The 27082-nt window shown below is 37.4% G+C and overlaps 3 protein-coding genes across 7 annotated transcripts; all 3 read left to right on the top strand.

Annotated features, from left to right (window-relative positions):
- Positions 1-2677: 2677 nt before the first annotated feature.
- Positions 2678-12263, top strand: LOC127804116 (uncharacterized). 2 transcript variants are annotated; one of them, XM_052340851.1, is made up of 10 exons: positions 2678-3500; positions 3632-3769; positions 4213-4401; positions 9398-9535; positions 9643-9764; positions 9866-9998; positions 10108-10240; positions 10331-10413; positions 10532-10666; positions 11797-12263. In XM_052340851.1, exons 1-10 carry the CDS (start codon positions 3039-3041, stop codon positions 12022-12024), a joined length of 1761 nt encoding a protein of 586 aa, XP_052196811.1. In that variant the 5' UTR covers positions 2678-3038; the 3' UTR covers positions 12025-12263. The 2 variants fall into 2 exon arrangements, with proteins under 2 accessions (XP_052196811.1, XP_052196812.1); XM_052340852.1 differs by having other exon boundaries at positions 2679-3500; positions 10334-10413.
- Positions 12264-19266: 7003 nt separating this feature from the next.
- On the top strand, positions 19267-20487 carry LOC127804654 (protein RSI-1-like). Its single transcript, XM_052341560.1, has 3 exons — positions 19267-19593; positions 19722-19746; positions 20166-20487. The coding sequence occupies exons 1-3, from the start codon at positions 19510-19512 to the stop codon at positions 20345-20347; spliced, it is 291 nt and encodes a 96-aa protein (XP_052197520.1). The 5' UTR covers positions 19267-19509; the 3' UTR covers positions 20348-20487.
- Positions 20488-23310: 2823 nt separating this feature from the next.
- On the top strand, positions 23311-26917 carry LOC127804957 (myosin-binding protein 3). Of its 4 annotated transcripts, none has more exons than XR_008023777.1 (3): positions 23311-24615; positions 24717-26002; positions 26129-26917. XR_008023777.1 is itself a non-coding variant. In XM_052342084.1 (2 exons), exons 1-2 carry the CDS (start codon positions 23454-23456, stop codon positions 25949-25951), a joined length of 2400 nt encoding a protein of 799 aa, XP_052198044.1. In that variant the 5' UTR covers positions 23312-23453; the 3' UTR covers positions 25952-26917. The 4 variants fall into 4 exon arrangements, 1 of the variants encoding a protein (XP_052198044.1); XR_008023776.1 differs by having other exon boundaries at positions 23312-24615; positions 24714-26002; positions 26135-26917; XR_008023775.1 differs by having other exon boundaries at positions 23312-24615; positions 24714-26002; positions 26129-26916.
- The last annotated feature ends 165 nt before the right edge of the window (positions 26918-27082 follow it).

Genomic DNA, 27082 nt, shown 5'->3' with positions numbered 1-27082 from the left:
CTTTGAGCAATAACATTAATACTGAAGTGTCGTTGATTTCTTGGATAGTGCTGATGTGATACTCTTGGGGCTAGGGTTGTGTTGGGTTTGGAATGCTTTTGAGTAGGAGCGTAATGCCTAACAATGACAATGGGGTGATTCCCGGGTTCATATGTCGAGGTTGTCCCTCTTAAGCAGGATTGTGTTGCCAATGGGTCGATGTAATCGAAAGAGATTGCACTTTCCCCGATTAGGGCTAAGTGTTTCGTGAGATTCTCTTAGGCTGGTGCATGTCAAAATTTGTCGGTTTTATATATGATTTTACATATATTCATAAAAATATTTTTGAACTCTCACTTAGATGATTCAGCATCTAATTTGGACTTTGTCCCTGAAATATTCAAACATTCCAGGTGAAAACAGTAGCGCCAAAGGGAAGAATGTCGTCGAGGTGTAGCTGCCATATTTAGATTTCATAGGTTTTTGTTTATGATTACGATGTTCAGAGGTTATATAATATTTTGATATTTTCATGTGAAACATTGATTTGATTATTTAATTGTAAAAGAAATTCGTCGGTTATATATCATCGAGGTTTCGATCTTGCTTTCGCTGATATGATTGATAATACCTGTCTTAGTCTATTATTTTTTAAATGCTAAGAAGGTATAGTTGGGATTGTCGGGAAACAAGTATGATGAGGGTATATATATTAATAGACTTATGTTGTGTGTATGATGTTGAAAAAAAAAAAAAAATTCTCAAAATCTCGAGTTAACGCACGTTTGGAAAAAATGATACATTACAAATACCATGGACATTTAGGGTGCATGGGTTATGGAAGGACGAAGTCATCGATAGAGGATTTTTGCCTCTAAAGCAATGAAGATTGTTTTGAAAATGGCAACCATAGATGTCACTTCTTTTGTATAGAAGGGGTGTGGTGTTATCTTGATTGAGGGATCTTAAAAATAGGAGAATGAAAAATACGAGTGTATTCATGGTATGCATGAAATTTTTATTAAGTTATAAGGATTCATAACTTGCATTTTCTATATTCTCAGATGTTTTGGCGGTAGCTACCATTAGTGGAGGTCATTAGAGTAATTCCTAATTCAAGGTGACTACAAGAGCATACTATCCTATATGATGCAATATGTTTTGATGGGATATATATTTGTTTAGTTAAGTTGTATATGATGTTACATGGACATGGTTTTTATCTAATCATTATAGATCTGATGAAACTTTTATCATGGTTAAAATAATGCTTGTGTTGTAGGTTTCTATTTTACGAGTAAAATGAGTTTTATTTGAAAGTATTGAGTTTGATGATAAAAATTCCCTTTAAATCGATATGGAGGTCTAACTCAAAATTCATGATGGGTATCAAGGTTTTAGGAAAAAAAAAAGTTTTAAAGAAAATGAAAGATTTAGGAGGAAGTTGGATTTTTTTTACAAAGGTTGAAATATTTTTTGTCACTAAGAAAGATAATGGGTTAAATGAGGTCTCTTTCTTATCTAAGATTTATCAAATGAGAGCTACACTTGTTAAAAAGAATTATGTCAAACAAAAGTATCAAACTTGTCTCAAATATGTTATATGTGTGAGGCGATTGGGTGGCCATCTAAAAAATTATAGGATTTCTCATTGAGTAAATACTCGATGTACAAATTTGCTTTTTACACAAAAAAAAAAATTGAAATAAATGAAGGGTCGTTACAACTTGCTTGATAGCTAAATTGATTATTGTACTTTAAAAAAAAAAAGACAAATAAGCCATTGCAATTTTAGTCTTGGGGTCTATTTGCCAATATAATACATGTAATCTTAATATTGTTAATGACGTTTTAATTCTATTAACAATGTAAACTTTATTATTAATTAAATTTTAATTTAAAATTAGACCCAAAATTAGATTTTAAATGCTCTGGATAGGAGAGCATTTGCAATTATAATTTAGTATTTCTGCATTGTAAAACATTTTATGATTGTGGAGATTCTTCACATATGAATTTGAGGTTTAATTTGAGTGTTTGTAACTGTGTGAGCTTCTTTTAATATGAATTTGGAGTTCCACTGAGTATAGGGGCGGATTTAGGGATGCAGGTACGAACTATAGTTTCAGATTTATTAGGCATAGTTTTGAAATATGAAACAGCTCCTTTTAGCTTCATTAATGGTTTATGGATTTGAGGGTCAACCCTCCCCAAATTTGTTTTTAGATCTGCCACTAATCAAGTAGTTGTGACTATAGAGGGTTCGCTGAATTTGAATTAAGATTTGATTTGGATATTTATGATTATTTTTTTAAATCTTAATTATGACAAAAGTTGATTCGCTTTACCAAAATGGCTAAAGTGACTTGAGTCTAAAAAAATATTATAATTTATTTATTTTTTTAAAATATAATGATTAATTTAATTTTAAAATTAAAAATATAATAACTTATTTATTTTTTAAATATACTAACTAATTTTACCCTCAAATCAAAATACACGAGTTGTATACACATCACATCACATGTGATCGTTGGTTTATATTTGATATATAAATAAAAAAATTAGCATTTTGTACAAGCAAATTATATATCAAATTTTAAAACTCAAAAAATATAAAATAAAAAAATTAAATTTTAACATGAACCCTAAAAAGCAAAAAATGTGAATCAGTTGAAAACGGTACACACAGTAGTCCTCTGCAAAGTGCAAACTTTATCATATCATCGCCATCATCCTAGTCCTTGGCTTGGCCTCGAAAGAATCATAATCTAATCAGAAGTCTGCCTGAATTTGGAATCATAAACCAGCGACAACCAACCAACCAACCAACAATACCTTTCCCGTCGACCTTTTAAGGGAGGAACTGGAAAGCGGAAGGGCGGCGGCCGAAGCCTATTCGGAATAAGTTAAGACATCCACGTGGACTCCTTCCCTGTTCCCCTTTCTTGTCCTCCTCTTCCAACCCGATCCGCCCCGCTTTCGACCCTCTCTCTCTCTCTCTCTCTCTCTCTCTCTCTACGTCGTTGCCGTGAGCCTCCGAGAGAAATAGCTTTGCCATGGACGAGAATTCTGCAGCTATCGAGGCGTTTCTGAGAGAAGAAGGGATCGCCAATTTTAACGGCGATGATGATCAGGGATGGCAGACGGTGTCGTACCAGAAGCGCAGCAGGAGGCATCCGGCCAAGGCGCCGGAGATCGTCTCCGATCCCCGGAGGGCGGGATTTGACTCGACGACTGACGTCTTCCGTTCGATCGAGCAGCAATCCGAGGAGCGCCGCCGCCGGCTGGAAGCGCAGAGGGCGGCCGTGGAGGCCGCCGCGGAGAACTCTGCCGTCAAATTGAGCAGCGAAGACGGCCTGGGTGGCAGTGATGTCGACGCCGGCGATGGAGTCGACAATGGCGGTGCCGTGGTGAAGGCCGCCAAGCAGAAGAAGCCTAAGAAACCCAAGGTTACTGTTGCTGAGGCAGCTGCGAAGATTGATGATTCTGATCTCGCGGCTTTCCTCGCTGATATAACGGTGAATTTGGAATCTTTTCACTTTTTGCATCAATCCAGTTTGATAGACTCTGATCTTTTGCTTTTCGATGGACTTGGATGGAGTTTTGTGTCTGTTGTTTAGAATATTGACATTTGTTTTGGTTTTACCAGGCTTCTTTTGAATCGCAGCCGGATATACTGCTTATGCGATTCGCGGACTATTTTGGTCGTGCGTTTGCTTCAGTGAGCGCGTCTCAATTTCCATGGTTGAAGACATTCATGGAGTCTTCTGTTGCAAAGATTGTTGACGTATGTTTCCTTCACCTCCAAATAGTTTTTTCAATTTTGCTTCATCTGATAATCAAAGGTTGTGTTCTTGGTAACTTGGACCAAGAATCATAATGAAACACAAAATCCATGGCGGAGAGTCCTCTAAGGTCTCATTTTTCAATCTAGAAAGTTCGTATCTGATTTATGGATTACTTTTGTGAAATGTTTGAATTTTTTATTGCGACTGGAATTATATTGTTGAAACTGTTCTCTTTATGCTTTTGTTGAAACTGTACACTTATATTGATTTTCTCAATGCATACTTTTCTATTGATTTTCTCAATGCATCCTTGGCCTTTGCGTACTATGAGTATTTTGAAGAAGGTGCAAATCTTCATCAACTGAGATTGTCTCCATTCATTGCCCTTTGTTCATATAGGAGGCTTGAATTGCTAAGTTTAACAAATTCCTTTCTCAAACAGATCCCTCTTTCTCATATATCTGAAGCAGTTTATAGGACGTCAACTGACTGGCTTAGCTACCGCTCTTCTGAAGAACTTGCTTCTTTTGTAAGATGGTCATTGGACAGTATACTTGCTGACCTAGCTATCCATCAAGGAGCTGCAAAGGGACTTAAAAAGATGTCTCACCAGGCACCTTCAAAATCTCAGGTTGCTTTTACTATTTTTCTTCATAAGCTTCTAGACCAGGTGTTCATTCAGATTGGATCAGGTTTGGGAATAACTTTTTCTTTGTCATATATTTCGCAAATAGAAATTTATGAAATTAATCTTTATATTTTATCAGCAAAATTAAAATGATTATATGACACAAAAATGTCTTGTAATCTTAATAGTCTCTTATTAGTGTTAGATTTCCAACTTAACCTGTGTCATTTAAACACTTTTTGACCTGTGCAGATATATGTCCTGGTAGTAAAAAATTAAAAAAAATAAGTACAGAATTTCTGGAAAAACCAATACACCTCTGGATCAGGTATAGGAAGGGCTTTCCTATTCGGACCGGGATAGGATTATGTTAGGCCTCCGGTTCTGCGGACTTACCAAAGGCGCTACAAGAATCAAAGGAAGGATGATGACACAGCTGGATGGCATAACAGCCAGCATGTGCGCCAAGGGTAGAGTGGGAACTTGGCTGGTTTGTGTAACAAAGCAGCATGTGCATAACCAAATGCGGTTATGGAGGGGGGATAACAACCTATAAATAGGGATTAGAAGAGAGAGAAAGAGGTGAAGAATTCTGAGTAGAATTGCAGGAGAGATATGGGCCTCTCGAATGCCCATTCTTGTTCTTTGTTTACATTTTTTTCTTGTAATTTGGAGTTGAAATACCAGCATTGACTACCCTAATTCATTGGAATCCTATCTACTGTCTTGAATCACATCAGATTATGACAAATCCTGTACCTGACATGGTGTGAGAAAATAGGAACTAGATAATTAAAGTTGTTGATGGTTTGTGGCATTGGCCAAATGTCGTAAATTAGATGTTTGGCTTTGTTGAATGTAATATGGACATGAAATATGTTATGGTTGAAGTCCTGTAATGTAGGTTCATTGTGTTTTGGACAGCTTCTCTTGGTTCTGTTCTTACTCTAGACAATCTAAAAATGCATCGTCAAGTTGTGCTCACTTGGTGCTTTCTTTATAAAAGGGATGTTGGTGGATCATTTACTTTTATATTATTTATTGCCTGTGATATTATGAGTCCGTTCTTCTCTATCTTGGAGGTGGTGGGCATGTTCTTCTCTATCTTGGAAGTTGTAAATTGTTCATCTTCTTTTTTTGTGTGGGTTCACTCTCTGTAAGCAGCAGCTGTTTATCAGCTCTGTGTTCCACTGATTTGACATCAATCTTTGATGCCCTGAATTGGTGATTGGTTGTTTATTTCATGTACACAAACTGTTACTGAAGTGGGGGTGAGGCAATTCCATTTTTTGCAAGTGGTGTTTTCTGAAAGCATATGATATTTCACATACCTACAAAAGAAACAGTTAAGAACTTTTTCATTCTATTCATTCCTTTGTTCAGGATACCTCTTGTTTGTAAGAATATGATAATTTGACTCAATCATTTGTAAATTGGTACAAGTAATTGCTACTTTTCTCCTTGCCATATGGAACTAGTTCTGTGGAGGCAAAGGCAATTGGGTTAGGACTTCATCCTTAGTTCTTTTTTCTTGAATGGGGACTGCAATTTAGGTCATATCTCTCCTTTTTTTTTGGCCTTCCATCATCATATGCCATGTGTTTACTTGAATCTGAAATCTGGAAAATGTATGCTTTGATATTTACTTAAATAGTAATTCAGGATAACTAGGTAGAAACCCAACATATGAGGTGTCTTCTTTAAGATTTAAATTAATTAGTGGCCTTAGTGCACTTAGACAATAAATTTTCAGATAATTCTCAGTTATATTCATATCATAATTCCATGAAGAAAACTCAAAATATTTGTAGATGGAAGGAGGAAGACAAGGAGTTATATGATAAAATAATTTCTAGGAAGTTCCATGTGTTTAAATGCAAACCACAGATGAGCAGGTTTGTGACTGAAAAATAAAGATGACTTAGTTGTTTGCTAACTTGATATTATGTGTGTACTTATCAGTCATATATACTTGACTTCTTATTTACTTATCACAGATGCATATTGTTAATTCCGGAAGCTGTCGTCAGATTTGGGGTATTATTTAGAAAATAAACTTTAGGCGTGAGCTTAGTGATGACAGTGTTAATGTTGCTCTTAAAGCCGAGTGTGAGAGAAGTTCATAAGACTATGTAACAGTTTTTTTTATGGATGGGAGATAAAGCTGCAGAAAGTGGTTAGTAATGTATGTACAGTTTGGAATTTGACCAGAAATTTAACATGTCTCGAGGTCAGAAAGTGGGGCCAGTAATGTATGCTCAGGTTGGAATCTGACCAGAAATTTAACTTGTCCTGAGGTAAGTCTAACTATACAGTATTTACAAAGGAGCCAAGTATAGTATGAGGTGGTCAATACAGCAAAAAATTCCTTAAACAATAAAACAGAAAAGTACTGTGGTTATGCCGAATAACTGAATGATTTATTTGCATAACTAGTGATCGCACACACAGTAAATAATTTTTTTGGAAGATACTTAAAAAGTCTTGAAAACAATAATTAGTCCACAAACAGGAGGCTACCTTCTTTGAGCCAGTTAGGGGAGGGTCATTTTTGTATGCAGCCTTGCAGAGAGGCTGTTTCCACAATAGATAGCAGCAATAAAAATTACTGCTGAAATACATAGCAGTTGACATTTGATCAGGCTGGAATTCTGAATGGCTTGTAAGATGACAACTTTGACAGTCTAGTTAATGATTATAATACTTTGCTCTTAGGTAAATTTTGAGAGGCACTGGTTTTCACTTCCTTAAGAGATGTTCCCTTTTGCAGATACTGTTATCTATCAAAAAGAATCTTCCTCTTGTGGGTACTATTTTGTTTACTAGATGGTCCGGTGAAATCAATTCCATGATGTATATAGTTATATCAATCATTGTTTCTCATTTACTGCTTCCTCCTAGCAAATTATTTCCATTGCACAAGTACCCTCACCTCCAGAGTTCCTTAAGAGATGTTCCCTTTTGCAGATACTGTTATCTATCAAAAAGAATCTTCCTTGTGTGGGTACTATTTTGGTTACTAGATGGTCTGATGAAATCAATTCCATAACATATATAGTTGTCTCGATCATTGTTTCTCATTTAATGCTTCCTCCTAGCAAATTATTTCTATGGCACAAGTACCCTCACCTCCAGAGTGTGTTGGTGATCAAGGGTTGTCATAGGTTCAAGATTGGGACATTGAAGCTGTTGATGTGGTTTTTTTACTTGCTCTGGATTGTTTCTCTTAATGGGAAAACTGGAGGATGGACTTGTCTTGGATTGAACATGCATCTAAAAATCTGTGGCAAGGTTGTATACTGTAGTAAGGTGTGCTTTGTCAGAGCAATTTTAACCTTTTGTTGGGAGAGTTTCTATCAGATTGAGCTCCTTTCAAGGTTTATTTCTGTGTTTTCTGCACTATGGGGAAGCTTTCCGTTAATAAATAATTTATGGAGCAGATGCTTCCTGACTCATTGTTCTATGTGGTATAGACAAAAACATAAGATCCCCACGAATCACGGAACTTGTACAGGATGACAGCTCCGTTCATGTTTTTTTCCTTGATAAAATTTGATCTATCACATTAATACTAGTCATGCATCAAATCTTCTCCGAGACTAACATGGATGCATTAATATATATTTTTTTACAAGTAATAATAGTTATGTAGAATATATGACTGCTTTACTCATTTATAAATTACAGATGTGAAAGATGAATATCCAAAGTAATGGATGCTATTAATACCTGCCTTCATACTGCATCTCTTGTCTTTTATAATTTTATATTTTTCTGCATTTGAAGTTTCTCTACATATTTACTTTGCATTAACCACATATACGACTTTCTGTTTTGGTAATGTTATAAGACACCTGAAGGCGTGACTAATGCGTGAACTGTTAAGATTCTTGGACATCACTCTATAAGTTATTCAAGAAGATTTCTGTTAGGGAAATATACCGAAACCACAAAATTTCTGTTTTTGAAGCCTAGGATTGCCCATAAGAATAGTGCTCTATGGGACATGATGCCTCCCTAGAATTGCCCAGTCTACTGGATTGGTGGTTGTGTAGAAAGGCAAAGGATTTCTTGAACAGCCTCCTATTTATTGAACAGCTTCCCATATAAGTTCATGCATCTTTTTGTCTCTCTAGTTGCTTAGATGCTGGTGTGGTAGCTATGTGAGGAAAATATCTAGGCATGCTTGGGTACTGGCTCCTTTATGCCTTTGTGGAACACACAAAGGGCTTGAATTTGCAGCCATTTGAGACATTGCCGCTGATTTACTAAAAAAAAATTGTGTCTTCCACTTTTGGTGTGGGCCAAATTTGACTTGTAGGTGTTAGTTTTCTTCCACTTTTCAGTTGTAGAGCTTATAGACAAATACTAAATTTGGAGCACCAGTTATCCTGTATCAACATCGGCTGCATGCTTTTTGGTGCTTTAGTAACTATACATTCAATTTATTATCAGAAGAGATTAATTCAAAGGCACTTCCCGGTGTCATCCCAACAGCCCCAAAGTTATCAGAATTTCTTGCAGATTACATATAATTGTGCTGATCACAAGAGCAATCATTTTTGAAAAGTAAACTATGCTTTGTCACCTGATGATCTGGAAATATAGTCCATTTTGTTTGTGCTTGATCTACAATTCTGAGTTTTCTGTGGTGTTGACTTTGCAGCGCTGTTGTATTTTTTCTTGAAATTAGAGATAATGAGAATTATCCATAAACGCAAGACATACCTCATCCTAATTGATTAATCTGTTATGTGTCCTGAACCTCATGATGTGGTCTGTTGTCATTTATATGCCAAAGCAGATTTTTGGTTCCAGAAATTATCCGTGTAAATGACAGTCATATCTTTCTTAAATCTTGGCGCTCCTTTTTTACACTTTTATTCTTTATATATATATATATATATATTTTTTTTTTTTTGGGGGGGGGGGGGGGGGGACTTCTTGACAACCTCTCTCCTTGCTAGTAATTGATAATAATGGGATTGTGAACCTGCAGATCGCCATATTTGTGGTTTTAGCAATGACATTGCGACGGAAACCTGATGTGTTGATCAGTCTAATGCCCGTCATAAGGGACGATACGAAATATCAAGGACAAGATAAGCTTCCGGTCATAGTGTGGATAATTGCTCAGGTGAAACTAGACTACATTGATGTTTCTTTTTCTGTTAAGATTTACCTGAGACAAGGGAGTTGCTTATAAGTTACTTCTTAATCATGATTGTAAATTGGTTCATGCAGGCTTCTCAAGGAGATTTGGTTGTGGGGCTCTTCGTGTGGGTACATTTCCTCTTACCTATGCTAAACAGTAAATCAAATTGCAACCCTCAGTCGAGGGACCTGGTTCTGCAGTTGGTGGAGAGGTGAGAAATTGTTGCAATTAATGTGGTAACTAGGCCCTCATTGACCCCTATATTCTTTTTTTCCCTCCCAGTCTAAACCTTTTTTGTATTCCTAATTGCAGAATTCTATCTGCCCCAAAAGCTCGTCCTATTCTACTAAATGGTGCTGTTAGAAAAGGGGAGCGCGTGGTGCCACCATCTGCCCTTGAGTTTCTTATGAGAGCCGCACACCCTGCTCCTTCAGCTAGAGTCAAGGTGTGCATGATACAGGAGCATATGTTTTATTTATATGCATTATATGTGGATTGATTGGATAATACAGAAGAAGCTTGCATATGAAGTTTCCTAACCATTCTATGTTCAGGCAACTGAGAGGTTTGAAGCAGTGTATCCCACCTTAAAAGAGATTGCTCTTTCTGGTTCCCTGGGAAGCAAAGCAATGAAACAAACTACGCAGCAAATATTTCAATTTGCAGTCAAAGCTGCTGGAGAAGAAGGTACTTGATGCTGCCTTTAAGAGGCTGTTTCCATTATTTGATATCTAAGCCCATGAATCAAGATTGGAGATTGACACTGTATGTGATTAGCAGATATTCCTGATCTATCAACAGAAGCAAGCAGTATATTCTTATGGTGTTTGACTCAAAACCCTGACTGTTACAAGCTATGGGTGAGTAGTTCGCATTACTATCTTCTGCTCCTCCTCTGGCCCAATGTCTATGAACTCTAGCATATTTCTTTCCTAATGTGCGCATCACTGATTTGTGTTTCCTTCATTATACATACAGGATAACCTTTATCTGGATAATCTTGAAGCCAGTCATCTTGTTCTGAAAAAGCTGACTGAGGAATGGAAGGAACACTCCGTTAAGCATCCTACTCTGGAGCCTTTGAAGGTTACTCTAGCAAGTTTCAGACAGAAGGTAATAAGATGCACTAGACTTAAAAACGTGTTCTAAATGGTTCAGAAAGTAAGAGGGTGGGGCAGGATAAAGGATTCTCTCAACTTTCTTTTCGGGAATAGATCCAAGCTTGCTTGCTAGAATTTTATTGCATTTGATATTTTAAGATGCAGATAGTACTCTCTTGCATACCGATGCTTGCCTTTTTACTTCAGAACATGAAACCATGGTTTGTGGTAACAGCCTTAATACAATAATTTGAGCCAAAGCAATTCTTGATAATGTTCCCCTCTCCTATCTCCACTGTAACTGATCTATGAAATGGACTCCGCTACAGGTACATCACGGGCTACAGAAAAAATGAGCAAATGACAAAAATACCCTTCACTTTTTACCCTTCCCTCTCATCTCTCTCCCCTCACCCAGTGACCCCATGGCCGCCTCCTCTCTCCCCCCTTCCCATGGCCGCCTCCAACAACCGCCTGTCACTGCCTTCCTATCACCACCTTCGCCTTGCACCGCCTTGCCTTGAGGAGGCGAGGCGGTGAGAGGAAGGCAGCAACAGGTGGTTGTTGGAAGCGGCCATGGGAAGGGGAGAGAGAGGATAGAGGAGGCAGCCATGGGGTCACAGGGTGAGGGGAGAGAAAGGCAGTTGCGGGAGCAAGGGAAGGGGCGATTGTGCAATTTTGCAATTGAATGAGGGTATTTTTGTCATTTGAGTTACTTTCTGTAGCCCAAGATGTAGCCTGAGATGTACTAATAGCATTTTCCCTATGAAATTTAGTTGCACCAATTACAATATTGAGAGCATCATTTTATTAATTGATTTTCGTGCACCATCCTTGCTTGGAGAATTCCCTTTTTCCCGCAAGTGCTACTTCTTGTACATTAAAATCAGGAAGTTGATAATTTTTGCTTTCCATAAAGCATGACGGTGTCTTGAGGGGAATTATGAGTGGCTTTTGAAGATTTCATATAACTGGTCTCTGTAATGATGTTTTTAGCGTCCTGCTTCACTCTGTTTGTTATGTTTTCATGGAGGTGGTACATCTTATTATGTTTTCTTTCTTTTTTTTTTTTTTTTTTTTCTTTTGCTAAGTAGTAGATCAGATTATGTTTTCATTGACGCGTTTAATCTGATGGTATTGTAGAACGACAAAGCATTGGTGGCAGCGAAGGATGCTGCTCGTCAAGCATGCATAAGGGATGCCGACAAGCATTGCAAGGTGCTGCTGGGACGACTGTCAAGGAGCCATGGATGCATGAAAAGCATGGTGTTGATGTCCATTGCGTTGGTCGTTGGCGTTGCTGTCATATCCCAGAACATGGAATCTTGGGACGACCTGAAAAAACTTTTGGCAGATTTTAACTTGTCTTGATCTTGCAGAGTTTTATATGAGCAGGTGGTGGCATATCTAAGTTATATCCGGGACAGATGAGATGACCAAATTGGTCCAATAGCAAAACCGGGAAGGGATTTGTAATTTGAGTTGGTTTCATCTTGAATTTTCTTTCTGACAGGATCCCATTGGGTTTTAGTGAAAAAGAGCGGCGGCCCAAATGTTTTTTCGGCCATAAATTTTATAAACGTTGATGCATCCGTGGGTATGGTCCTGCTGCTTTCATGACAACTTTAGCCATAGCGTCTTTTTTTTTTGGGGGGGGGGGGGGGGTTTGTTTTTAATTATATATTTTGCATATGGAAAATGGTTACAGAGATATGAAAATGAATGCTGACATGATGAGAAATTGTAAGCAAGTTTGGGTGGTTGAGTTCCTCCCCCTCTTATGTTGGGCATATCTGGTCTGTTTTATATTGCCTGATGAATGAATGAATGAATTGGGTTCTCTTTTATCTGATATCTTTTACAACTAGCCGGAATATGCATTTACGGATCGATTAACTTTCCAGTTCAGCGCTTACGAGAGAGAGGAGAGAGAGGGCACGAGCTATTTTGCCTTATGAGTGTTTTTCCTTTGTAAAAAATACCTGTTTTTAACTACCTCAACTCGTGATCATGAATGAAATTATAAGAGAATAAAACAGTACCTAAATATTGTAATTTGTATGCTCTAGTATTATAAAGAAAGATAAATTGTATTCAACTCTTTTTTTATTTGAGTCATTAGATTTCCCTTAAAAATATCTCTAAAAATTTGTGTACCTTACTTTTTTAATTTAGGCACCATCTTTATTTCTAATTCTGTTACATAATCCTAATTAGGTTAAATTAAATTTAATTAAATTATATTAAATCAAATTTGATTAAAAATAAAAAAAATCAAAAACTAAATTAAAAATTCCACTCTCATCCATAGCTAGAACCCAACCCTAGCGACAAATTAAACTCTGGTCATTGCCCTCCTCCATTGGCATGCTTGTTGTCGTCAACTATCTCCTTCATCGGCATCTCATTTTCTTCTTCGCTCTTATTCTATTGCTCATTTTCGCAAATCTTGTTTGGTATATATCATAAACACAAAATAAAAAGTCATCTCCCACCTAAACAACCAATAAGCATTAAGAAAAGCAAATTCAAATCCCTTCATTCTAAGTTTCAAGTCTCACAAGGGATAAGTTTTCAATTTCATCTCTTACATTAACAACGAAAATGACCAAGATGACGTTATCATGACCCTAAACTCTTTCTTCTACTAGTCTCCCAACTTCGACACCTTTAACCTTTTTGTCTCGTAGTCTTGACTCGTCATTTTCTAATCTCTCTCTCTTGTTTGGCCCTTAATTCTCCACCACCAAATTGCCCCACCATTCATTTTTTCTTTCGTAAGAACTAGGTGAACTTTATTATGAACTTATTCCATCAAGGCATCGAGAAATTGAAGAGATTATTGTCTTAGGAAGCAAATTTAGGGTTAAGTTTTTGTATAAGCACAATGAAGGAAATGGGCAATAGATTGAGAATGAGGGAGAAAGTAGTCAACGATGGCATTTGAGGCGAGCGATGGTTATCACTAGTTTCAGTTGCTTGTGGCAATATGATTTCTAATTTAGTTTTTGAATTTTTTTAATTTTATTTTTGATTAAATTTAATATAATGTCATATAATTCAATTGGGTTTAATTAACTTAAGCTTAAGGGAAGAGAAATCACAAGAGCTTTTTAGAGCTATTCTTAAAATATAGGAGGTCTATGTACAAATAGCCTAATCTATAATGATTCTGAATGCAATTTATTCTATATTGAACATCCCCATAGTTATGGATGCATGCAACTATCTCAAGTTTTGTAGCTGAAAAATAGGTAGTGATGGTAGTTTAGGGTTTCGGGTTCATAAAAATTGCACTTTGGTTTTGAAATTTACGGTTTTTTTAAAAAAAAAAATTGTCCCATTTGTCCCCTAAACTTTTCTAAAAGTTACATATTTGGTATATAGTTTACTTCTTTTTTCAAAATTGCCCCTATTGAATTTATAAATTGTGAGCTATTTAAAAAAAATTCAAGTAATTTTAACATTGTGATAATCAAGATGATGGAAAAAATTATTCAAAAATTCAAGTAATTTCAAATTAATGGTATAATATTTATTATATTAGATAGAAAAAAATAAATTTATCACCGTTGAGCATGGATTGTGGCTCCGCTACCAAGAATAGGTAGACTAAAAGGACATATTTTAACCTAGTCTTTAAAAAATAAGGCTATTAGCACCAAAAAGTCAAATATTTTTGTGTTTTTGTGATTTTATCCAATAGTTTCAATTTTGACAAGAAATGCCCAATTTCTGAAATTAGTTGCAATTTTAACCCACGCGTTAAATGGAATCCCCAAGCATGTTACTTTACATAGATGGCACGTCATGTGATAATTTTAAATAGGACCCATGCTGATTAAAAAAAAAAAAGAAAACAAAAATAAAATAAAAATTATATGGGTTTAATTGTGATTAAACTCATATGAGATCGAAAATTGAAACCCTAGTTTAAGATCATGAAGAGTTGAAGCGAAGGGGAAAAACAGAAAGAGGACGACACAAAGGGCAATCGGAGGTCGAGGACATCTAAGACGAAGCAATTGAAAGACAAAGGAAATGAAGTGTAAGTGGCCTACTGCTAGTGTTTAAGTTTGAATAAGAACTTGTGGGTATGGAAATGAATCGGACTCTTCGCCTTACGAGTCCGATCGGACTTGTTCGCTTTACTTTTGTTTTTTTTTTTTGTTTTTTTTTTTTTTTTTTGTGAAAATGGGGTTTATGATGAGATTTTCAACTTTTGTTGAAGTGTTTTTGAACATTTGGGGATGAAATGCATGAAACCCAAAATACGAAATACACTTTAGTTGAAATGTTTTTGAGCATTTGTGGATGTAACTAATTAAACTCAAAATATAGAAATTAATCGGACTCTTCATCACAATTGGTCTCTTGATCGGAGTCCGATAAAGAGTCTGATCGAACTTGTCATCAAGTTGTTTTTGTTAGAGTGTTTTGAGAATTTGTGGATGAACATGAAAGCCAAAAATAAGGAAATGAATCGGACTCTTCATCGCGATTGGTCTCTTGATCGGACTCTTGAAGATCCAAACAATAACGTTTCAATCGGACTCTTCAATCTTTTCAATCTTCAAGAGTCTGATGACAAAATCGTTTGAATCTGAAAGAGTCTGAAAATGAGTTCAATCAGACTCTTTTTTGTGGATTTTTTTCTCTCACGTTTAATTTGTTAAATTTTGTATTGTTGTTTTTCTTTCATTATTTTTTTTTTTAAAGAGTTCGATTGGACTTTTCGTGAAATTGTTTGTTAGTGGATTTTATTTTTTATTTTGAAAGTAATGATTTAAGTTTTTATTGGAGTGTTTTTGAGAATTCGTGGATGAGACTCATGAAATGTAATATCGTTTTTTTGAGAATACGATTAGATTCTGGATCGGACTTTTCAATCGTCTATCATCAAGAGTCTGAATAACAATACCATTTGAATCTGAAAGAGTCCAATGAAAAGATCGATTGGACTCTTTATCAAACTCTTTCAGATCCAAACGATATTGTCGTTCGAATTCTTGAAGATAGACGATTAAAGAGTTCGATCAAAAAAATAGTATTGCATTTTTACAAAAACACTCCAACAAAAATTTAAATCCTCACTTTCAAAATAAAAAAAAATCCACTAAAAAAAACAAAAGTCCGATCGAACTCTTTAATTGTCTATCTTTAAGAGTTCGATAACAATACAATTTGAATTTGAAAGAGTCTGATGAAGAGTCCGATCAAACTAATGAAGAGTCCGATCAGACTTTTCGTCGAGTTATTTTTTTAATTGAATTTTATTTATTTTACATTTAATTTGTTCAATTTTGTATTGTTTTTTAAAGATGGATGCCCATAAGAAGACCTTTACAATTTATGGTAGTTGGGTACTACCGCTCGGTACACGAGCAACTACTCACTATTGTCTGTTGCATCAAAAATCTTACCCCTATTCATGAAGTATGGTGCATTAGAGGATTTCATCCGAGGCCTACTAGAACATTTCATGCAGATACCACATTCTTTCCAAGCTACTGCACCACAATTGATTCATTGGGTGCTTCTGAGGGAGGTGAAAATTCCCGGTGCTCGCCTCAATAAGATGTGGTTCAAGTTGGGTGGTGTAGCATGTTGATATGGGAAGCAGAAGTTCATCCTCATTACTGGAATCCAACAAGCCAGATCAGTCTCTCGTTCAAACTAACGCTTTATCTCCTTCTTCCATCGTGTTGAGAAATATGTTGTCTGCGAGCTTTGCAAATCCATTTCAAAACCATCGATTTCTTCCTCCGTCTAGTGTTCTTTGTCCTCGATGTCTTCATCCTTCGATTGCTTTATCTTTGATGTCTTCCCTGGCCTCTGATTGCTCTTCATATAGTCCTTCTTCCTGTTTTCCCAGCCCCTTTGCTTCGACTCTTCCTGATCTGAAACTAGAGTTTCAATTTTTGATTCCATATGGGTTTAGCCGCAGTTAAGCCCATGTGGTTTTTGTTTTATTTTTGTTTTTCTTTTTTTTTTTTTGGAGTTAACATAGGTCCCATTTAAAATTGTCACTCGACATGCCACCTGTGCAAAGGCACACGCTTGGGATTCGATTTAGCATGTGGGCTAAAATTGTAACTAATTTAAAAAATTGGACCATTTTTGCCAAAATTGAAACCATTGAATAAGATCGCAAAAATACGAAAACATTTAGATTTTTTATGCTAATAACCCTAAAAAATAAAGGGTAAATTTCACACAACACGTTGAATGTTTGACTAAATTTTCTTTTATATTTTTAAAAATAAAACAAATTTTCCTTACAATTAAGCAAGTATGAAATTGGCTATTTTGTCATTCTATATAAAAATGTATTCCTCCTCTCTCACTCATCTCCCTTTCTTTCTCTTTTTTCTTTAAGTGACTTAAACCTTTTTCTCCATCTTTTCTCCTGACAGTTGGTAAAGAGCCAAATAGTAGGGGTGTGCATTCGGTTATAACTGAACCGAACTGACCAAAAAATACTAACCAAACCACATGTAATAACCGAACCGAACCAACCGACTAATCCTAACTAACTGAAACCGAACCAACCGAAATCTAAACTTAGTTAACTGAACCGATAATCGAAAATCGATTGTGCAAAACTTGAAATTGATACAGAAATTGATATAGAAACAAATTGATTTACAGAAACAGAGGAACAACATTTGTGCTACCCATTTGTGCAAATGAATGAATACACACGAGAGAATACAAATCCATTTACAGTGAAAAAGAACAGAAAAATGCAAACCCATTTACAATGAAGAAGAACAGAAGAAATACACGAAGAAATACAACACATAATCTAGTATTTCTAAACCATAAGACAAAATATATGGCAAGTGAGAACAATATGAGAGAATACAAATCCGTTTGTGCAAACGAAAGAAATACAATGCAAACGAAGAAATACATCAAGAAACTAATCCAATTGAAAGTTAAAAAAAAATTAAAAAATCTTACAAAACCCTAACCTAACTGTCAATACTAACTTGAGTAACCTCTGTCGACGGTCGGTGGATCAATCGTCCAAGCACAAGGAAGGAAACGAAGAAACAAGAAAGTGATGGAACGACTGCTACCTTGGTGTGGGTCTAACGAAGGGGACAGTTGGACGACAAAAAGAAATGCCGATGCGGCCGACTGCCAACGGTAAAGGAAACGAAGGCGGAGGTGACCATCACCGATTCACCCATGGCGACGCACCGACAAACACAAAATCGATCAATTTGTGCTGGTCTGCTGGAGGCTCTTTCTCTCTCTATCGGTCGATCTTGGTCTCCAAATTCTAGGTGAGTGGCTACCTCGGGAGGAGGGGGGGTTCTTGGGTCATGGACTCTGGTAACTTTCGATTCAGGCGCGGGGGGTGTCGGTCACTATAATTTCGGTTATTTTGGTATAAATAACCTAACCGAGTCACATAACCGATTTTTAGGAAAAAATATAACCGAACCAAATTATTTTTTATAAAAAAATAGAATCGAACCGATCAAATTTGTCACTTTAGTTTGGTTCGGTTAGTTCGATTTACCCGAACTTTTGCTCACCCCTAACCACTAGCTCCATTTGAATCAACTCTCTTTCTCATCTCAATCTCTTTATCGCATTTATAGTGGCTACGGAAATGGAAAACCCATCATAATAGGATTGGCAATTGGCTTCCATGTCTCTCATCCTTTATTTATCTCTCCGCATAAGAAACACCATCAAGTAATGGGGCTTAATCAGAAACCCTATACCCAAAAACTCTTTCTTTTTCTTTCTTTTTTTTTCAAAACTTTGAACCTAAATTTGGGTTCGAAAAAACCATTCGAACCTAAATTTCTAAGTTTGAAGCTGTCAAAAGGTTTCTTTTAACTTTTTAAGTTAAAATCTAGATTTTGTTCTTCAAATATTCTGTCTCTCTCTTTAAAGAAACCCAATCGACATAAATTCTTCTAAAGAACTCATTGCTGATATAGATTAATAGAAAAATCCATCGCTAATTCTTCAGATAACATCTCTAGTGATGGGTTTTATAGAGGAACCCACATGGCCAACCAATGGGTTAGGTTCTTCTGAGAACCCATTTATCGATAGCATATATATATATATATATTATATATATAATTACAATGAAGAGATTTGTGCAGTATTTTGGAAATTTTAGTAAAAGCAATGGTCGTTACCTAAGGGTAATAGATTTAGTGATGCACAATTTAAAAACTCAAGAGAAGTATATGGTATTTCTAAAAACACAAAAATAATTTATGCATTTTCACTAAACATCATCAGCGATCGTGTGAAATTTTGCCAAAAACAAAAAAGGCATCCCCTAAAACGGGAGTTCAGTGCCGGAATGATATGGTAACTAAAGAAAACAGGAAGGCAAATCACAAAGGAGAAAAAAGGTGGGGATTGAGGAAGGAGGAAGAGGGTGTGGTTGGTGCGTGAGGATCTGTGCAAGCTCTCTCAACCAAGGAAAATTAAAGGAATGGCTTTTTCAGCAGATGCAGATTACTAACCAACTATGGCAAGATACTGTGATTAAACGACGCTCCTATAAGATAACAAAAAAGACATTGAAATCCACAAACAAATTAGAGTGAAACCCAGCACCGAACCCGGCGATTTCATCGCCAAATTGAGCTGTGATCATCATCAGCATCATAAACCGTCGTCTTACATGGCATGCCACTGCACCGTCATAAAATCAGATCACGTGGATTTTTAATGCGCCTTCTATCTATCTATCTATCTACCTTCCAACACGTACCTACCTCCCTTCCTCTATAAATTTGAGAGACAGAGAGACAGGGATCCGTTCATTAGCTACTACTAAGCATAAAGAAGTTGCCGGCCGGAGGGGAGGAGATGGCGGCGAGGCGTCCGATCAGCGCTCCCTTGTGGCTTGTCGTCACAGTCCTGCTTCTGATTATTTTCTCCAACGCGGTTGAGGTAATCATGGTTGAATATATAAAATTTGAAGTTGAAATGCTACTTGTTTTAAGCTAGTAATTAGTAATCCATTTGTACGTATGTTTTACTCAGCAGTCTCTCTGATATGGCTGTTCCTCTTGTAACAGGGCTATAACGGACTTCGTCCTCAGGGTACGTACGTTGGTGTCCATTTTCATTTGCTTCTTAACATTCTGGTTTTCCTGTGATTATATACTTTCCCACCATTTTTACGAGGATGTGATCTGAGATATTGTGTGTTCTAATTTGGAGGCGCACATAGATATGGCCATAGCCATACGATTTTATCTAATTGAAATGGAATATTTTGGTGCGGGGATGGGGCATCAGTGATGCCCCTTGCTCATAAGCCAATTATAACTTCCTCTTGGCTCCGGGATGGGATTGCACATCCCACAAGGATGGATCCTTATCGTGACAAATCCATGCTGAAAGAAACATTACTTGGTACAGTACAACTAGTGCACGACCAACATATATATGTGATATGATGATGATGGTAATGGTGATTTTGGTTTTGGTTTTGGTTGGTACAATGGGTGGCAATACAGATTGCCGGCCGAGATGCTCATACAGATGCTCGGCAACATCATACAGGAAGCGGTGCATGTTCTTCTGCCTGAAATGCTGCGCCAAATGCTTGTGCGTGCCTCCAGGCACTTATGGCAACAAGGAAACATGCCCTTGCTACAACAACTGGAAGACCAAGAAAGGGGGCCCCAAATGCCCTTAATTTACTTTAATCCCCCATCCATCTCTCTATTTCTTCTCCTATTTATATACACATATATACATCAAAATAAATAAATAAATAAATTATGCTAGCCAGTGTTAATTTCTCATTTGGTTCCAACTGGGGGGCATTTCTTTGGCTCAAATTTATGGGTGCAATATTATGCACGGGTCCCCCCCATCTCCAATGAAAATGTAAAAGGGCCGCCTTATGTTTATTTCTAAGTTAACACATAAACTCCTAATGTTAGAATTGGAGAAATACAATAGAAAAATTGCATTCTACATAGTGAATATGTTATAATTGGTGACAAGGGGGCAGGTTTTGGGCATTCCATCTCTGACCCCCAACTCTTATATTCAGTCTTCTAACATAACAAGAAGACACCCATTTCTATCTTAACAAAGAATAGGAATTCTTGCACTTAAATTATAACAATAATAAACACAAATAAAAAGAAAAGAAAAATCCGTATTAAGCTCGATGCTCGGCTTTTAGTGGAAATGGGTATGGGCCTAATGGTTGGCGAGAATTGGGCTTGGTAATTGGACATAGATTTGTGGTTGGGTCATTCGACTTCACACTTGGGCTTACACGCATTCTATCATTATTCATAATATATTTATATAATAGGACGAGTGACAAGAGATATTTAAATACTATCGTTGTCCCGTCTCCAATTAAGTTAAATTAAATCAAAGAATCCTCAATGAACAGGCGTTGGCCCAACTCTAATTGAATTGGGCCTCGGTGGGACTAAGTTATATTTGTTATTTGTAGATTGCAACAAAATGATGACCATTGCAAGAGATCATTGGATGACTCTTGGTGGAATATTTTTTGGAACGTTTTGAATGTTAAAGTGCTAATCCCTATCATCATATTAAAAAATAGTATGTTATACCTCTAATCACTGGAATTTCCCCTTTCGCTAGAAAAAAAAAAAGAAAAAAAAAATTAACTGCTTTATGCAACCCAGCTTTTAATTTTTATACATTGAAGTATAATAGAATGATGAGATTTTTTTTTATTTTTTTATTGAAGTATGAATAAAATGGCAGGGGGCATATATAGAATCCAAACCCACTTTTGTACTGGACCTGACATCAGTGTATTTTGTTTGAGTTTTTTTTTTGGGGGGGGGGGGGGGGGGTTGTCTCTAGAGTTTAGAGCACATAATAAAAATTAATTAATATATTTTATTTGAAGATAAAGCGTATTTATTACATTTTGTTTTTAAATTTAAAATATTCTTATAAGTCAGAGATGTATGTAAAGATAAATAATATATATATAAATAAAAGCAAAGGATTTTATTTTATGTAAAAGGTGTCACCATTATTGTTTAGTTAATCTGAATCCCCCCGTCATTCAAGGCATCATGGTAGTGATCCCGCCATTGAAATTCAAATAAAAATTAAAAAGACTCACTAGGTATTTTTCAAAACATAAGCTAAGTTTAAGAATTAACTTTTGGTTGAAAGGCATCATGTAATTCAATACTATTATTTTACATTATCATCAAGATTAGAAACAAAAAAAATGAGCTCCTCGGCTGTGGAGTCTGCCCATGAGAAGAGGAAAATGAGTTTAAAGCCGTTGGAAGCCCCATAAAATCCTCAAATCTTTTTGAGAAGGTTCTTGCTTTTTGTGATTAGTTTATACTACAAAACCCATGAGCTTTCGGCGTTTGGTGGCTTCTATTATGCTTCTTCCATGACTCTCTTCTCTCTCTGCAACTGAAACCAGAGAGGCTACTGGGAAAGCAAAAACAGAGACACTTGGGGGTTTCTTCTTGCTGATCCCCACAAAAACTATTGACAGCTTTTGTCAAGAAAAAGGGCTCTTGTGTCGCCATCACACTGCCCAAATTGATCCACTTTCTTTGCTTTGCTTTGCTTTTTCTTTTTTCCAGCCCTTTTTTATCATGCTGGCCATTGTTGACAGCTACGTTTCATCATTCCCCCTCCATTTCCACTTTACTGTACGTAGTATGTTTGAAAAACAGGATCCGTTGCACATCATCCCTTAATACTGATTTATATCTATGACATCTTCGGTTAATAAGTCACTTAATCCAGGAGAATCATGTCGATTATCTGTAATAATTTGTAATTATTGTTTTTTGAGTGTGCACCAACTCTTCTTATTCCCTCTGTTGCGTTGGTCTTTTGTTGGTGATCTCTAGACTGGGTTTATTTGATGATGACGTACATAATTAGAGAAAATGGAAAAGAAGAAGCTCACCCGTTATGCAGCTTTTACGTGGGCTACCAGCTCATTATGCAGGTGTTGGTGGGCCATTTCTTTGCGCGTGTTGTGGCCCAAACCCAAACTACTTCAAACAATTCTGATTTCTGAACAACGGCATACACATACTCACTCACTCACTCTCTCTCTTCGTTGAACCAAAACTATTAATAGTTACGGATATGGTAGTCCATCTGTCCATGTTTATTTAATAATAATAATAAATTTTCAAGGCACTAATAGTAAGGATGTCCCCTCCGCTCCTTCAATTGTTATGTGATTGCCTCAGCCGTAAATGTTGGAACTGGCCGAATCTTTGGACCATTGTCTGTCACGGACAGTGATGGGCAATTGCTAATATTTTATTAGCTCGTTAATTAAATACTAAAATTTACTAAATTCTCAGTAAATTTGAGTACCTAAAAGTTTGTCCCCGGCCATAGTCACTTTTTTTTATATAACGGATGCATGTATGATTCCAATTGTTAAAACTAACATGAGAACACTCCGTGTTTTGTGCGGCTTAAAAGTGTTTTCTTTTATTAATAAAATTTCATAATTATTATTTTCTGATCTGGCCATACACTAAATAAATTAATCTAACACTTAGAATAATAACTGTGAACGTATCTTTTGTACGCCACTTTACTTTATGGAAAATTCCTTTTATAATCTCAAGTATATGTCACAAAGAATTAAATATAGGACCCCAAGTTTCTTCTTTTCCAAGGGTATCTTCGGTTCTTTCTGTTACACGAAAGTATCTATTGCTTCATCAGCTCCAAGAACATCTCTTGCTCTCTCTCTCTCTCTCTCTCTCTCTCTCTCTCTCTCTGTAGATAAGAAGAAACAGTCCATGGCTGCCAACAAGTTTGCAACGATGCTACACAGAAATACCCACAAAATCATAGTAATTCTCGCATACGCAGTGCTGGAGTGGATCCTAATATGCCTCCTCCTCATGAACTCACTCTTCTCTTTCCTTGTCTCCAAGTTCGCTATCTACTTCGGACTCAAACCGCCCTGCCTATGGTGTTCAAGAGTTGATCATATGTTGGAGCCTGAGAAAAGGAGAAGTTCCTACAGAGATCTTGTCTGTGAGGCACATGCCACTGAAATATCCAAGCTATGTTACTGCTCCAATCACCACAAACTGGCTGATCCTCACTACTTGTGCAAGGATTGCTTGTTCGCCGGGCCGAAACATGACGATCCAGCCATTGAAATCTCGAGAAGGATTGCTTTCTTCACCTGGGTGAGCGAGAGCAGGATTGGAAATGGTGAGGGCGATTCGAAATGTTCGTGTTGTGATGAGAGCTTGAGCAGCAAACTCTACCCTTCTCTTTTGCTGTTTAAGCCCTCTTGGAAGGGAGAATTGGCTGCAGAAGCAATGGATGATGATAATAATGAATGCGAGTTCTCGGTCACAAGTAAGTCTGATTGTTCTACGGATCACTGCAGCAATAATCAGGAAATCGAACGAACGAAACAAGAAGAAGAGGAAGGAGATGAACATCAGATACTTTCTGATGTTGATGGTTTGAGCTCCAAACCAGAAGCTGAGGAGGATTCTTCAAGGTCAGGCTCAGACTTCCAGCGTTGCACAAGAAATGGAAATGGAAATGGAGAAGATGAATCATTTGGCATCATGAATCTGATCGTAACGTCTAGCTCATGTAGTGATATTGATCGCTTAATACCGGTTGCCTTGATTGATTCTTCAACTATGGAAAGCCGAATTTCAAATCCAATTGGGAAGGAAGAACAGCCTCTGCAAAAGCATAATCACCATCAAAATAGAAATTCAGATTCTGAGCCACGGATTGATGAATTTTCTGAAACAGAGGCAGGTTCAGATGTAGTGAGTCAGGTTGCAGAGAAAATAAAGAGTGAGCTTGTGAACTCATCGATTCTAGTGGCTGAACCAGGCATACAAGATTTAGAGGCGGGGACACGTCAACTTCTCGCCATTACTGATGGCAATGTTGAAGCAGAAGCCATGAAAGAACTAGAAGCAGGTAAACCTCAAAAAATAGAAATAGTTGATACAATTATATCTTCCAAGTTTATTCTCTACAATTATATTAACAAGTCAAATTTCATTGATTATGGATAGAAGGTCAGGAAGACGATGATTGCCATTTTTCAGGCGTTGAAGCCAAATCTGAGAACTTAGCAGGAATGCCTAATCAGAAAAGAGAAACTGGAGCAGAGGAGTCTTGGGATGGGAGTGTTATCAGTGAGATGGAGGGTGCTGATGGGGCTCTCACCATCGACAAGCTGCAAGCTGCGCTAAGAGCTGAACGAAAGGCGCTAAGCGCTTTATATGCAGAGTTGGAGGAAGAGAGGAGCGCGGCTGCAATAGCAGCCAACCAGTCAATGGCCATGATAACCAGACTTCAAGAAGAGAAGGCGGCGATGAAGATGGAAGCACTGCAATACCAGAGGATGATGGAAGAACAGTCAGAGTATGACCAGGAGGCATTGCAGCTTCTAAATGAGCTGATGACAAAGAGGGAGAAGGAGAAGCAGGATCTCGAGAAGGAGCTGGAACTGTATCGCAGAAAGGTTGTCGGTTGTGAAGCAAAAGAGAAGCTGACGAGAAGGAAAGAAGGGAGTCTAAGTAGTAGAAACTCCTCTGCTTGCGGGAATGCTGAGGAGGTTGATCAGCTATCGATCTATCTTAATTGCGAGACGAGGAATGAAGATGGTAGCTTTTACGAGCATCAGGAAGGGAGCAATATCAGTAGTCCTGCCGATGCAGAGCTAAGTTTCGAGGAAATGGGGCTGGATTCTGTGAAACATTTGAGTGCACTTGATGAATCATTGGCAGAATTTGAGGAAGAGAGACTGTCGATTCTGGAGGAGCTCAAGGTACTGGAGGCGAAGCTTTTTGCAATGGCTGCTGACGAGCAACATTCCTTTGAAGATGTCAAGGAATATAGTAGTGAAAATGGGGATTCAAACGGGCTCTTTTGGAATTCAGATGGAGAACCATGTCCCGAGAGCAACACAATGCATCTCAAGGCAAAGAAGCTCCTTCCTCTCTTCGACGAAACTGAGAGCTTGAATCATGAGCAACAGACCGAATCTGATCCCAGCTGCAGGATTCAGAACTCGTTGTCCAAGCTTCAACCGGAGAGCAAGAAACTTGCCGTCGAAGAGGAAGTATATCATGTGTATGACAGGCTGCAAGCACTCGAAACCGATAGGGACTTCTTAAAGCACTGCATCAGCTCCATAAAGAAAGGAGACAAAGGAATCGATCTTCTGCAAGAAATCTTGCAGCATCTTCGCGATTTAAGGACCGTGGAGGACCGAGCAAGAAACATATGCGATAGTCCTCTGGCATGATCTCGAGCCTGGGCCTGCCCTTGCCACCATGAATGTGAAGCCAATCCAGAGGTAAACAACAACAACAATATATATATATATATATATATATCCTTTTCTTTCTACATTGTGTTCTGCTGCCTGCTCTTGTTAAGGAATTGGAGTCCATTGTTCCGTCTTGATCTTACTCTTCCACAGTTGCAGTTGATTTTGACAAATCCAGATTGCTCTCTCTGTCAGTCTAAAGTAGAAAGAGATGTCCTGCCAGTTCATTAATAACTACTACCAGTTGAATGCCAACAAATTTTGCAGTTCTGTTTGACGGAGGATATTGCTTTGCTGTATTCCTTTCCTTTCGGAATTGAAGACTGAAACAGTTTTGGGCCTTCAAGTTCAAGTAATCCATCCAAGTTTTTGAAGATTGTACTTACTGATTTGTAAAGATGATGACTTAAGTTGTATGGATTTTGTCTCTCTCAAAGATGGGAACCATGTGACAGTGGATTGTGCCTGCCAACAATCTTTGCATAAAATGCGTCCCAACTGCCAACAACTGCCTAAACCATTTTTATTTTCGAAAAACAAACAAGAGAACAAAACAAAACAAGAGGATGGCGCCAAGCCGCCTTCTTTTCGGGGGGATTTTGAAACTTTTAGGCACCAACCCAACACAAAAAAAGAAAAAAGAAAAAAAAAAATCTCATGCATGTCTCGGGCACAAATTGTCTTCAACTTCAACTTGGAGATTTAAAATCTTTATTATCCGAGACCGAGACGTCGAAAATCTTCTGAAGGTCCCAAGTGAAACATTCATTTCAAAGTAGTAAAATTGGGTTACTTTTTAGATGATAATCCACGGGCAGCCGCCGAAACCCAAGGCCATAGTCTTGGGTTAATGAAAAATAAAACTAAAATAACATCATATCTAGATCTGAGAAGGAAGAGAGACGATCGGCCCCAAGATGGGGAGAATCACTAAAACGGGCACGAAAAGTAACATGATTATACCCCCATCCCCGTTTAGGAGCTCTAAATGGGCACGGACGGGGCGGGGCGGGTCTGCCCCAACCCCAAGCACTCCACATCTGTCATCCCTGTCCCTGGGTATATGTTAAAAGTTAAAATGGTTTGTCAACCCCGCCGCCCACTTCC

The sequence above is a fragment of the Diospyros lotus genome, chromosome 6 (genome assembly GCF_014633365.1).
Source record: "Diospyros lotus cultivar Yz01 chromosome 6, ASM1463336v1, whole genome shotgun sequence".
Classification (NCBI taxonomy): domain Eukaryota; kingdom Viridiplantae; phylum Streptophyta; class Magnoliopsida; order Ericales; family Ebenaceae; genus Diospyros; species Diospyros lotus.
The sequence above is the reverse complement of the archived record's forward strand: the minus strand, read 5'-3'. Positions and strand labels throughout refer to the sequence as shown.